Source organism: Alligator mississippiensis, chromosome 9 (genome assembly GCF_030867095.1).
Source record: "Alligator mississippiensis isolate rAllMis1 chromosome 9, rAllMis1, whole genome shotgun sequence".
In the NCBI taxonomy this organism is placed as follows: domain Eukaryota; kingdom Metazoa; phylum Chordata; order Crocodylia; family Alligatoridae; genus Alligator; species Alligator mississippiensis.
The window spans coordinates 24,155,327-24,169,919 of NC_081832.1; the positions used below are offsets into that span (position 1 = coordinate 24,155,327).

Sequence of the window (14,593 nt, forward strand, 5' to 3'; positions counted from 1 at the left end):
GGACACATTAATTCCTCCCTAGCCTACTGGGTAATTCAGGCAAAACATGAAGGGGGGAAATGCCTTCCCTTAAATGAAGAGTCAAACCAAAAGCACTCCATACAGTTCTTCTACCAGTTCTTTCATCAGAGAAAGAACAGAAGATTAAACCAGCTCTCCAGCAAGCTAGTGCAATTTTTTGCAGTAGTAGCTAGTGAAAGAGTTTGGTTTGTAGTAATCACAGAATAAGCTACAAGGGAATCTCCTGGGGTTGTGGGTTTGATCCTATTTGCTCAGCTCAAGTGCCTCCCCAAGGAAGCAAACCATTTGGCAGATAGTGCTCACCCCTTGCTGCAAGAGGCTTAGCTGAATCATGAACTAACTGTGGATCCTGCTCAACTGGACTGAGCTGCAGGGATCCCTCACTTTATAGTGTTGTTTCACTCGCAGCTCCAGGATGCCTGCACAGAACTAACACGCAGCACATTTCATTAGCTAGGCTGCAGAAGAAACTGGAATCAGCTCATATGAACCCCAGGATAGTTTGATTAGACCTTTAAAATCAGTGTTAAAATAAACCTAACCATGCAAGGACACAAAACTCCCCTCTGTAAATAGGCTTACATTGTCAGTTCTTTCCATTTAGCAACAAGGTTTGCTAGAGCAAATGTACTCTGATCTGCTCTGTCAAATAGCTCCTGCCCTCAGTAAAGGAAGACTCTCATCTTAGTTGGGGTTCTAAGGATTAGAAGAACACTAATGTTACCACAATGCTGCTGTAGGCAGGAATCTGATTGGCTTTTCCAGTTCCCACAGCATCTCTTAATTGCAGAGGTCAAGTTTGTTGGTCTCTCTTCTGGCCACCAGATCAGTCTGGCTACCTGGATGCTAATGCTGGCTCTCTGCCACTCTGAGTAGCGCTGGGCAAGTCATTTAGCCTCCCTGCAATCTCATAGTCTGTTACAATGGTCAGCATTTACTTATTTGCTGAAAGAGATTAATTGATATTGGTGAAAGGTGCTACAGAGAACCATTTTTCCTGTGGTTAAAGGCAGAATGACACTGCGCATCCAGACAGCTTTTGTCCATACACACACTTAGGACCTCCTGTCCCTGTGTACTGAGTGCAAGCAAACGGGTATAAAAAAAGAATCTACTGCATTTCCCATTGAGGGAAGCTGCTTGGCTATGACAGCAGGGAGGGGGGCAAGGACCTAAGCCAAAAAGACTAGAACTGTATAGTCTAGGAACTGAAGGAGAGAGATTCAGTGATTTCACGCCAAGGTTGCACAGGGAGTCAGGAACTGAACCAAATGTGATTTCCCCACAACGGGGCTCTCTAGTGTACAGGTTTCCCTCGCTAACCACAGGGTTAGGTTCCTGAGAGTTCCTGTGGTTGGCAAGACAAAAGGCTTATGGGGAAAATGAGGTTAGGGACTTGAATATGAATAATAAAGGAACATACAGTTTATAAAAATAAGTTTTATTTACCTTTAACAGGTTAAAAAAAGGTTCACTGTTGAGTAGTGGGTCTTTTAAAGAAACTAATGATGGATGGCTGCTTCATTTTCTTTTGAATGATCTTTCTGGACCTCCTTGTATGGTTTCATGAGGTCTTCGGCCCTTGCTTAAATGTCAAGCTTCTTTCCATGAAGGGGCCCATCTCAACCACCAGGTCTGAGACAGTCCGACTAGAATGTCCACTAGAATGACCTTGTTAAGGTTGGCAAGATTTAGCTTTGACCGTACCACTACCATTAGCTTCATCCTCATTGTCTTTGTCATCACTTGAAGTGGATTTGATAAGCTCATCCAGGTCCTCCTCAGTCAATTCCTCTGCATAGGACTTGAGTAGCTCCTCCACCTCACTGGCTTGTAGGCCCTCAATCCCCTCAATTCTCACATCTCATGCAAGCTCCACAATGCAGCGTACCTCAGCCTCTATTGTGAGGAGTCCTTGTAACTCACTGACAGCCTCCTTCCAAAGTTTTTCCCAAAATATGTTGATAGTTGACTGCTTCAGCTCATCCAATGACTTCGTGTTAGTGATTCAGTCACAAATATTGTAGTTTTTCCAACACTGTGTCACTGTCAGTGCTGGGTCATTCTCCATCACCTCCAGGATGCGACCAAAAATGCACTCCGTGTAATAGCTCTTGAATGTAGCCATTACACCCTGGTCCAGTGGTTGTAGCCGGGAAGTTGTGTTGGGTGGGAGAATTGCCACTTCCACATTAGAGTATGCAAACTGGACTGTCTCTGGGTGGCCAGGAGCATTGCCCAATATCAGCAGGACTTTGAAGTTCAAAGACTTGGATGTAAGGTACTGCTCTACCTTATGGACAAAACAGTTGTTAAACCAGTCCATAAATACAGTAGCAGTAACCCATGCCTTGCGGTTGGACCTCTAAAAGATGGGCAGGTGGTTCTTGTTTTTATTTGTGAGAGCACATTGGTTCTGTGACCTGTAGAGGAGCATTGGCCTTACCATAAAGTCACCTGAAGCGCTGGAGCAGAGAAGAAGAATTATCCTGTATTTTGCTGCCTTGAAGCTCAGAGCAGACCTCTCCCTCCTTCAATAGGAAGGTTCGGGAAGGCATTCTTTTCCAGCACAAATCCATCTCATCGGCGTTAAAGACCTGCTCTGGCTTATAACCCTTGTCCTCAATCAGATTTTTCAGCTCAGGCAGGCACTGGGCAGCAGCTATGTGGTCTGCTGAAGCTGATTCCCCCATAATCTTCACATTGTGGAGTCCATGTCTCCTCTTAAAAGTTTTCAAACCACCCCTTGCTGGCTAGAAAACTTGTATGTTCACTTGTGCCTCCCCCCATCCCCCTACCCTCCCGAGTTCTGGACGATGTGGTCATAAATTCGCTTGGCCTTCTCACATATCACTTGGCTGCTCAAAGGCACTTTCTTCTGTGTCTGGTCTCCAATCCAGGTGCTAAGTGCTTTTTCCATTTTTTCTAAGCTATGATCATGTGGCATAAAGGTCACTTTAGCACTTCCCGGTGTACCACTTGCAACACTAACCCTAACAGTAGCCTCACTTTTCTTAATGGTTCTCGCAGTGGATTCATTCCCACCAAATGCCTCCCTACATTTGTCACGCTGTCTCCATGTGCTAGATGATCCAGCAACTCCAATTTTGGTTCAAAGGACATCACTTTCCTTGCCCTCTTCACAAATTGCTGACTTTCACCACTCATTCGTTTAGAGGCCATGATTAAATGCAAAATGCAAAAAAAAAAATCACAAAGAAATTAGGAGAAAAATGTGGAGCACCTGCGACTGGATGCTAATGGCGTGACTGAGTGCGCGGGAGGAGATGGGAGTGCCATGGGTGGCTAGCAAGAATGCGGGTAATTTGAAATGACAGGTGGTGGGCTGATGTGCAGCCATGGAAATCTAGTTACTCAAAACTGTATACTGTGGTAGCCAAAATGGTATATAGAATATTAAGCGTGGATACTCAAAACCGTGGTTGGCAGAACTGTAGTTGGCAAGGGAAACCTGTATTTTAAGAAACTATTTTCGTCCCTGCAGTGACAGGAAATTGACAATGCCCTTGTTTTCCTGCTTCATCTCCAGCATGTTAAAGTGTTCTAGGCATTTGGGGACAATGCGTCTGGTAGTTACGCAAGGGGGTTGTTTGCGTAGTTTTAGGAACAGGTTAGACTAATACAGTACAAGATGGCTTGCACAAAGATGACCTTGCTTGACTAGATGACCTCCTAAAGTGCCCTTCCAGCCCTACTTTTCTATGATTTTATATTTAGAGTCATTCCACAGGTGAGAGACCAGCAACAGGCCTCCTCTATAAAAGCAGACTGAGGTAGATCCTGTACCTTTGTGTGTTATGTGCTCAGGTCCTGGGTATGACTGTAAACTACATCCAACTGGAGGGCCTGATGGCAACATGGTGGGGTAGCTCCTATAAAATACCACAACGTTGAAACCTCCAGAGTCAGATGAGTATAGGTCACCTCAAAACCCTAGCCCCTCAACTGCCTTGTGGGTACTCCTTGTTTGGAGAAAAGCTAAGGGACATCATCCTGGCAGACACGTGCCCTCGCTGAGGCAGGAGGCGGTTAGCAGCAGTTTATATGTTGCTCTCTGGCAGAACCTACAGCCATCAAGGCACTGAATGTCTGGACTCAGCCTAACTTTTGGATTCTCTCTCAATGGTCTAAAGGGGGGATGGTAGGTCTAGGGCAGCCTCCACTCCTCCATACTCTTGCATAGGCGTACACATCAAAGGTCTTGGTGTGATGGTCACAGGACTCTGTATAAGCACATTCATCAGGCACCTGACTAGGCCTCTTACGCATACACCATGATCCAGAGAATCGACAGTTCCCTACAGCTTAGGCATCGTGAATACCTATGCCAGTCCTGGGCATGTTTTAGGGAAATGCAGAAAGCAGACATTTTCCAAGGCAAATATTTTTCCTCTAACAAGGGGGACACATGCTGCTGGGGGAAAACAAGGCTACACGTACCAAAGAGAAAAGGAAGCAAAAGAGAACATCTACCCTAAGAACTCGGTCTCATAGAAGGCTGGTAGGAAGCCAGTGACATGATTCAATGGGATCAAGGCTAGATAGCCTAAAGGCAGCGGAGGCTTTTGGCCATCATTTAAGTTTGGCGTCATTGAATCCACACTGAATCCTGCTACCCAGACATGATTTTAGGTTGTGCAATGTCCATTCAGGGACTGAGGCAAAAACAGAGGTGTAATGAATTATTCATGCTAGGACTGTTAGTTAAATGCAAACAGACATTCTCCAACTTGTCCTCAGTAGCCCCCTGTTCACTGCTCTGCAACTGCAATAATGAACTTGGGCATTTTTCAGTTCTACTTTTGGCAAGGACTGCCACTGAAGTAGTTGAGGTTGAATCAGCTGCTTGCCCCTTGGGGTGGCAGATGCTGAGCTGTAACAAGACGCAGAAGTGGCATCAGGCAATGGGTTATTCCGATCAGTGTTACTGAGCAGCTCGCGTGCACAAGGGAGGATGGGAAAAAGCATATCTTTATGCAGTTTACTGGGTTGGCTTGGGGGCCAAAGCACCACAACCCCAGGTAGTGGCTCTTAGGGTTCTGCCCACCAGCATACAACTGATCAGAAACCCCAAAAGAGCAGTTCAACCAGACCCATACAAGAGGGGGGGAGCACATACCGGGATTTTATTTGGATGCTGCTCTCGGATCTGCTGCACCTCTTTACAACGATCCGCTGGAAAGGAAAGAGAATAAAGAGTTTTGAGAAGGTGTCTGAATGGGTACAGCTGGGCACTCAGCCTAAGCCATGCATGCTGAGCTTTGCTGAGAAGAGAGACATGGTGCCGATGGAGACAATGCTCGTTAGATCTAATTTGCCAGCTTTTACCCAGTGACCCAGCCCAACAAGCTCCAAATGGACAGATCATTGCTTAGCACTTTCATAGCCCCTTTTAGCTCAAAACTTTATTGCAACAGTGAACCTTGGAGGTAGGAAAGTGTTAGCCCATTTCTAGAACAGGGAGACATCTTTGCCTTATAGAAAAGGCAAAGATATTTGGGAACAATCACAGGGATTTTCAGAACTAGGAGTATGAAGCTCTGCTCCAAAATCCCCATAAATACTAGCCTGGCTTCCCAAAGTACCCCAGGACTCAACAGCTTTTTCACCTCAGCAGAGCTCCCAATTTTGGGGGGGCCTGTTTTTGAAAGTTTTGACCCTGGCCTTTCTGGCTCCTAGGCACACACTATTTCTCCAGATCTGGCAGGTATTAAGCTCATAGCCAACAGCACTTTTGCTGTCCCTACCATCTTCCCATTTGCTTTTAAAGGCCAATCTGGTATGAAACCTTAATCTCTATCAAAAAAATCACCCAGGTCACTCAGCGATTTGTGGCTACAAATCCTCTCCACCTGCAGTAGTGCTTATTTCCAAACTCACTACTGCCCCTGGCAGATGTTAATTTGTTACATGTTCTATGCAAGTATCACACAACAAATAGCATGCCAAATATTAAACCAGTTTATTGCTGGATAAGAATGGAGAGGATAAGCCACAAAGAAGTTGCTCATTAAAATGGCAACATTTTTGTGGAGCAGAAGTACCCTATGATAGTTTGAACATGTAACCAGTCAGCACATTAAAGATTTATTGTGCAATATTTGCATATAGCATGAGACAAATGAAACGTCTGCCAGGGGACTATAGGAGAGGAGTAAAGCCAAGGGTAAGAGGGGAGGTTCTAGCACAGGCTTGCCCAACATACGGCCCACCAAGCCATTTTATCTGGCCCACGGCGGCAGCAGCACCACTGCTGCGGAGTGCAGAGCCGCGGTGTGTGGGGCAGCAGCACGGAGACCAGCCGGCAGCGAGGGCAGGGCAGGGAAGCTGCTTACCCCTGCAGGGCCTGGGGTAGTGGCCCCGTGCGGGAGGCCAAGCAGTGGCCGCTGGCACTGCCAGCCTGCGCCTGCCTCCTCACCCGCCCGCTTCAAGCCAGCCCCGCTGCCCTGCCCTACAGCAAGGCGGTGCCTGCTCCCCCGGCCAGTCTCCCCCCGGGTGCTGCAGCTCTCTGGGCCTCGGCCACCTGCGCGCGAGGCCCCGAGGGGTCCACTTCTCGTGTGCCGCTGGGGACGGGAGGAGCCCAGCTGGGTCTGCACTGGTCAGCAGAAGCGGCGGCAGAGCCACGTGCCTCTCAGGACGTGACAAGACTGCACCGGTCAGTCCCAAGCAGCACACAGCTCTGCCGCCACTTCTGCTGGCCAGTGCAGACCTGGCTGACCTCCTCCCATCCCCAGCAGCACATAGGAAGCCGGCTTCGGCTGCATGCTGCTTCTCCTGGCTGGTGCCAACCTGGTTCTGCCCAGGCGGATCCTGCAGCACCATGTCAACCCGGGCATGGCACCAGCAGGCTGGGCGGGCCCCTGGTTAACCCTGGCCTGGCCCCGCGGCTTCTCCAGCACCAGGTCAACCCAGTTGTAGCCAAGCGGCTCCTGCAGCACCATGTCAACCCCTGCAACTTCATTGGTGTCAAAGGTCACGTGATATCACTTCCTGATATGATACCACTTCCTGTGACGTCTTTGAATATGGCTTGCCGGCTCACTGGGCGATAAAAAGTTCGTGATCCGGCCCCACATTCAAAAAGGTTGGGCACTCCTGTTCTAGTACATCCAGTTATTTCAATCTTGCACTTCCACAGGTTTGTTTTCCCATAAGATGTGATGACGAAGTCATTTCTATAGCAAAAGCAGGCACAGCGCACCCTCCAATTCCCATCCACATTTGAGAACACTGAGTAGAGGGGACCACACTAGGAACAGCACCCACACAGGGAAAGCTGGATACTGTTCTCCGAGACTGTCCCCAGTGCTGGGACTCTGTATCAGATTCAGAAGCTAACAACATGGGGCCATCACCTGCTCTATCCACAGAAAGGCAGCCCAAGGAAGGTTAAACAGTCCAGCTTGAGACATAAAGCAACACAAAGCTGGCACAAGACAACATAGTTATTCTTCCACTATGTGTTTATGACTTTCATATTTGTAGATTTTTATAAAGCTTTGGGGGCCAAAACAATGCACTGTCTCATCTTCTAAAAGATACCAGTTCCTGGAAGATGGAAATGCCATAAGATGACCATGTCTCACGTTATTTCAGCACCATGAGTGCATCCTCCCAAGGCAAAATAGCCTTTTATACCTAAAGACAAATGCAAATACTGACCTATTTGTACTTATCCAGATACTACAACACTCAGATACATGCAACCCCTGCAGCAAACCGATGCCAAACTCCTACACAAGAAAGGCACAGCTGTGCTCAGACATGGAGCGCGTCCCTCTCTGGTTCAACAATGCACCCTGGAAAGGTCCAGAGTTACTGCTGCCCCGCTTAACAGAATTCCCCCAAGAGTAAGAGCAGGCAGCGCAAAAACTAGTACAGGCAGTCCTCGACTTACAATATTTTGAGTTACAACGTTTCACACAACATTTATAAATTGACACCCCGTTTCAAATTTCTGACGTCAGTTTCGACTTTACAACACTTGATCCGATGCAATGCCATGCCAGGGAACATGTTCACTGCACTGCTCATCTCCCTGGAAAACATCTGTCCAAGCTTCCTTGGATGCTTTCTTTAAGAAAGCGGCCAAGTCTCCAGAAAAACCTGCAGCCAAGACTCCTGAGAAGACTCCAACCAAGAGCCTTTCGAAAAGTTCAACCAAGAGCCCTTCAAAAAGTCCAGCAAAGTCACCTCAAAGAAGTCCTTCCAAATTAATGTGATTGCTATTTACAATATAAATACATTGATGTAGCTATATTACTCATCTATAATTGATTGGTTCCTGAACCAAGGCCCGATACCCTATCTTCACCAAAAATAACCCATAATGTTGTACTCAATCCCCCATTTATAACATTGTTTCCTATGGGGAAAAAAAAAAAAAAAAAAAAAAAAAATCGGTTCTGAATTATAACATTTGAACTTAAGACGCAGCTTTCAGGACCAATTGTGTCGTAAGTCTGAGGACTGCCTGTATTGCATTAGGGACCATACATATGGTGTATCCACTGTGGTACCACACACATACCAGCACTAGCTTGGGCACTGAAACCATTTAGCCATGGCAACTTGGGGCTCTGCAGGCTTGTCTACACATGCAAATTAATGTATATGAATAAACTCTAGAGCTTATTGCTCCAGAGTTTATTGCTCTCAGGTGCATGATCTACATGTGAGCACAGGACATTGAGCTGGGTTAGAGCAGCCCCAGCTAGCAGAGAGCCTTGGAAGTCAGCCTGCTAGCTTAGAGCTGCTCCCCCTGGCAAAATGTGCTGCGGAGGGGCTGGCTGGGGCATAAGGGTGCTTTAGGCTAGCTGGCAGGCAGCCCCTGCACTGAAGCACGCTCATGCCCCAGCCAGCCACATCAACATCCATATGCTCTGCTGCAGAGTAAAAAACTCCACACTAGGACAGTACTTGTATTTAATAGTACTATTCTGCTGCGAAGTTAATTAGTTTACTCCAGCCTAATAGGGGTGCACATGTAAACGTGCAATGTTTACTGTGCAGTCAATTAGTCTACTGCACAATAAATGTCTTGTGTAGACATAGCCCTGTGTGAACTGATTTACTCAACTGAAAAGTATAAATTACACTGCTGAAATCCCATGCTGTCATGGCTCAGGCACCTCTACACTACACTGCATCCTGCAGTAGACACACACCCTTAGACACTCCTCATTTCAGTGCAAGACAAATGACAATTACTTGTAGAAAGGCCCAGGTAACTGTAGGCCATTTCAGCAAGGTTAAAGTCCCCTTTGAAATTAACTGCAGACAGATTATCAGAGAGGCAGAACAGGAAACATTCTGTAATGGCAAATTGACATCTGCACTGTATTACTTAAAACAAGTAATATAACCCCCACCCCCCCCAACTTCTTAACAATGCCAGACTAGTGTGATTAGAAATCTCCCTACTCCTGCCCCTACCCCACTCCCACCAAAAAAGAGAAAAAAAACCCAATCAATCAGTACAGACACTGCAGCTGCTGCCCATTTAACATGTGGTGTTTGTGTTGCTCCTGCTGCAGCTAATGTCCTAAGAAACTGGCAGGAATTGCAGCTCTGACTCCCATTTGGAACAGGGAGAAGGGATAAAGGCCTCCCTTTGCCAAAAGGTACCTTGACTTCTGCTCTGCAGAAGTCAGATAGCAGCAACATCCCAAGGTTTCCCCCAGGTACAGCTCACCCAGAGGAAAGGATGGTCTTGTGGTTAAGGTGCTAGCCTATGCCACAGAAAATTCAGGTTCTTTTCTCTGCCCTGCCACAGTAACCAAATGCCTTCCGTTTACTTTACGACTTTAGCCAACCCACTGTACTTTAGATCCCCATATGTACAAAATAAGAATAGTAGCTCTTCACAGCCTTGGGAATAAATACATTAAAGCCCAAGAGGTGCTCAGAGATGAGGGACATACACGCACGCAGGACAGGCAGCTGACCAAGGGACAGTAGAATTTCTTCTCTGTTGCAGGCTGCCATCTTACAGTACACTCTATCAAGAGCTGTCCAACCAAGGCCAGCCACAAGCTTCAGCCAATGCTACATACTGCTGCCCATTCCAAGTGCCTGCTGCTACACCAGCTTCCAAGCAAATGAATTTCCAGTGGAGTCAAATTCAGAGTGCTGATTACAGACTAAGTCACTAAAGTCATCGCTAGTCTAGGGCCAGATACACTGGAAGATCATCTAGGTCCCATCCTGTCCCTCTGGTGGGTATCACTGACTGCTGCCATATCCTACTACAGAATGTGCTCAAGGCACGGTTCTGCCCAATGACAGTTCACCAGATCTCAGGACACTGTGTAAAACACATCCAGTTAGCAGGCGGGGGCGGGGAGGGGGTGTGCACGCGCATGTGCGCTTTCAGAGAGCAGATTGGATTCATCTACCCGTCTGTGATGGTTGCCACACATAAATAAAAACCCAAACATTAGGCATCACATACCTCTGCAGGCAGATGGCACTGCACATATAAATTGTAGTTTAGTTAATAAACACGAGGTTGCTTCCATTGTTATAGCATCTAGGCACCATATATCTTTGGCTTGCTTACAACTGAACCAGAAACATTTACATGTCTATGTGCCGTTACACATTCTCTTGCACATCACCTCACAGAAGGGCAAATCAACATGGCCTCCCAGGCATCTGTAACTCGGGGGCTCCTCCAGGTTTAACAGGAGGAGAAAGCATGCTATCTATGTTCAGAGGCCATTTGGAAACCTTCAGGTATTAAGGTATTCATATAGTGAGCAAACAAGCTATCCGTGATGGAGCAGCCCATCTCCTGGCTTACAGAACAGGTCACCACATAAGAATTAATAAGCGGGGCCTCCCCACACTTCCATGGCATATAAGCTCAAAACAGCAACAAGATAAACACAAGAGCTGCTCGACTCTCCCAAGAGACACTTAATGGCTACGGCCACTTGGAAACTAGGAATATTTTTGTAATGTGATATAAGCCAGGAAAAATGTATTTTGTATTTCTTCTCCAACTGCCACTTCAACTGCTAAGGATTTTTAGCAAAGTTTGCAGACGGCTTCGAATTTGGTAAGTCACAGGGCATCCCAGAAGGAAGATGCCAGCTTTACGCAGTGCCAGAAACTGGCAAGATTGTACAAAAGCAGTAATTTCCATGGTCTTGTATTTCAGCAAACAGTTTATTTGGCTTCCTCTATGGGGAATCCAGAAGCAGCAGCTTTGGGCTGGTGGATGGGAAGTAAGTCAGATTACAGAAATTATATTTAAGCACCCAGTCTAGTTCCATTTCTAAAACAACAGGCCTGCATATATATATAATAGATAGATATGGGAAAAGTAAACCTCTTTACAATTTTTCCATATTCATCACTTAAATTGGCATCAGAAAACATTGGGCAGGATGATTAGTTTTAATAAGTGCTTGGTACACAGACCAATTTCCAGACTGGGACCAAAAAGGTTAGCCCTTCTGCTGAAAGGGCCACAACGGTCAGCAACCAATACAGGAAGATGTGGAGATTTCACATGTTACCCAGATTACATGTAACCTTATGGATAGGCTACTGATAGGAGAGGCAGAAACAGGCCTACAGCCGAACCTTTTATTTGCTTGCACTTTAAAACACGAAAACATACATAAACACTTATCCCGAAGTTTATCAGGCTACTCGTGACAGCACAACATAGATTCTCACCTACATTGGCTGGGGAGACTTGAGTAGTGGAAGAAGGGTGGCACACAGATCGGCAGCAGGCCTTCTTGAATTTTCTTAGTTCTCCAAATTTCCCTCCAGCCTATGCCCAATATTTAGAGATGGCTGGTTCTAAAATGCTAATAAATGATCTCTGATTGGTTTTATTTAAATTTGCTCCACTGAAACTTTTGGAACTGGACTAAACCAGATCTCTTGCAGACTTGGAAGGTGTCAATTAGTTGGGATTTATATCCTTGGGAAAGAAAGAGGGAGGGTTTTTTAATCTCCCTTCCTCCCCCATTGTGGAATGCTGCTCAACACTGGCCTGTTTCTTCTTTACCTTTGGTTTATGGTCTTCTCTGACAAGGCTGTTTTTGTTTTTACAAAATATCTAAACTTCTTAACAAAAATATATCTATTATAGCAAAATACCATCCAATACATTTGGTTGCATAAATCACTAACATTGCAAGATAAAGCTATGATATACTATATTTGGATTATTTCATGTATGGTCTGCCCTTATCTCCTTTCAGGCCCTGTGCTTTAATTATGCTTGATGGCTTCCTTTACTTTGCTGACTAAGCTAGTTGTCACATTTGCAAAGGTCTGCACTACAGTCCCTCAGAAACGGGCTTTGGTGCTTGCTGTTTAGCCACAGTTTTGTGGACTGGCCTAGGCTCCTTGTAACTGGCCAAGGCTTGCAACATGAAAGGCTGATCAACAAGCCTTTCTTTTCCGAAAGATTGTAGTCTGGGTCTCTCCCTGGAGCCTGGAGAAGCAACACTACTGGGGAAAAAGCCACAGCAGGAACAACAGATCTCTGGGCTAGAGCCCTGGAGTAAAGTAAGGAGGCCTTGATCTACAACAGGTGCCTGGGGAACCCTATGGGAGACTAAGAGAACCTGGAATGTCATAAGTTGCAGAGGAAATTTAAAACAGACCTTTTGCTCCTTAGCAAGCTTTAGGAGCTCCTAGTTTCACACTAGCTGTGTGGTATGCAGGGACCTCCAGGGGCACAGACCACCACACAGCTCAGCCAACTTCCTCAGAACCCCAAGAAATCCTAGATTAGGATGTACAAAGTGCTCCATGAACACACAAAAGTGACCAAGATCCAGTCTTCGGGCACTTTCTTGAAGGAACATGCAAGCAAATGCTGTCCCTCTCTTTCATAGGTTCAATGCATTTTAAGGCCAGAGAGACCATGGGACATTGGGACATCTCAGGTGATTCACTTTATCCAATTACCCCTGTACTGAGCCACAAAAAAATCATATGGCTAAATAGTCTTGACTGTCTAGACTGTAGAAGGGATGAAGACTACACTAATTCCTTTCAGAGTGTGTTGCGTGGTTATTTTGGGCCTGATTTGCAATGAGAATTAGTTAGAACAAAAATAGAAGTTTGTTTCCCTTCAGCTGCTAACTGATCTAAGCTAGAACTGCCTCAGAGGTGAGGTGTCTAACCTGAGAAACTGCTCCAAGTTAGAGCGATTTTTTAAGCTCCCTATAGACAAAGTTCCATATCACAGCACCACCACATTTTCTCTGAGAGGATTCAAGATGAGCATCATCTTTTCTTCCTGCCAAAGGTGAATCCTTCAGCTTCACTAGTACTAGAGGTGTGTACCTCCAAGAGTGCTGTACCTACATGGAAAAGTAAAGTCTGGTACCCTCCAGTATATACCTCCTCTCTGCATGTCTAGGGATTTCCTAGTGAGATACATGGTTCATCTCTACATAGAGAAAATGTGGTATCCTGGAGACTGCTCCTCACAGGAATCCATCCCTCCAACATTAACCACGACAGTGAGGAGAACTGTGAACCAATTCAAGAGAAGAGGCTGTAGGAAGAAAAAATTAAGACAAACTCTTATGGAGTTAAGAATGGGTCAGCTACATTAGGGCAGTACCCCCAGCCCCAGCCCCAGCCCAGACTGTATAGCACCTTGATGTTGTGCAAACAGAGCAAGATAATAGTCCCTGCTACAGGAAGCTTACAAAGGATAGGACAGAGAGACACACTGGGTGGGTGGAGAACACAAGGAAACAATGAAACAGGTTCTCCTGTAGTGCTGGTGCATTAGGGAATCAACACTGACTAGAAGGATATGTTTAGGTCAAGGGCAACTACACAGACAGGATTCTCTACTACCATACCCCTTCAGGCTATGACCTTACCAGCTTTCAAGCTATGGAGGGTCAAATGCATGGATGGCAGACCTTAAGGAGAAACCCAAGCTCTTGAAGGGGGTGGTAATGGAAAGATAACAAATACCACCCCTCATTCTGACCCATATAATATCAAGAGTTGTTTTGTTCAGGAAGATGGTACTACAGGCTGCTTGCAGTCATTCAGCTAGTGGAGAGTGGGGCTGCATGCCCCATAGTCCCCCTAATTCCCACCCCTTTAAGTACATTCTCTAAATTTGCAACCAGCAATAGGATTCTTTTCCAATTCTTGCCTAAAATGGGATATACTTTTGCTGTGCTTAAATAGTTCCAGAAGGGATGACACTTTAGCAGGGAACTATCAGAGAATATTTTTATGGGAAAGGAAGGAATAAAGTGGGGTTTGGCAGGTTTTATTCAACACAGCTTTGGACTGAGTACAGTACTAGGAATGCTGAAGCCAAGGGCAAGTTATGCAGGCCATCCCAGATGAATGCTAGTAAACACCGATGCAGTATCACACCCCAGTCTCTCAAGGTCAAGCATCCTACCAACTACCAGGAGAACACCCCTGTTTATGAGCCAATAGTCACATAATCATGGACCAAAAAACTGTCCTGTGTCCAAGCCTGCAAACAGCCAGTCTTCCTTGGGTCAGAGTAAGTTTGGGTGGATGGAATTCCATATCC

At 46.0% G+C, this 14,593-nt stretch overlaps 1 protein-coding gene across 2 annotated transcripts in view; it reads right to left on the reverse strand.

Annotated features, from left to right (window-relative positions):
* MAP1LC3A (microtubule associated protein 1 light chain 3 alpha) overlaps window positions 1-14,593 on the reverse strand; it is a 41,044-nt gene that overhangs the window by 17,978 nt on the left and 8,473 nt on the right. For both annotated transcript variants that reach the window (XM_006266626.4, XM_059733244.1), the window contains exon 2: window positions 5,162-5,217. In XM_006266626.4, coding sequence (XP_006266688.1) covers window positions 5,162-5,217 — 56 coding nt within the window. The remainder of the gene's footprint in view (window positions 1-5,161; window positions 5,218-14,593) is intronic.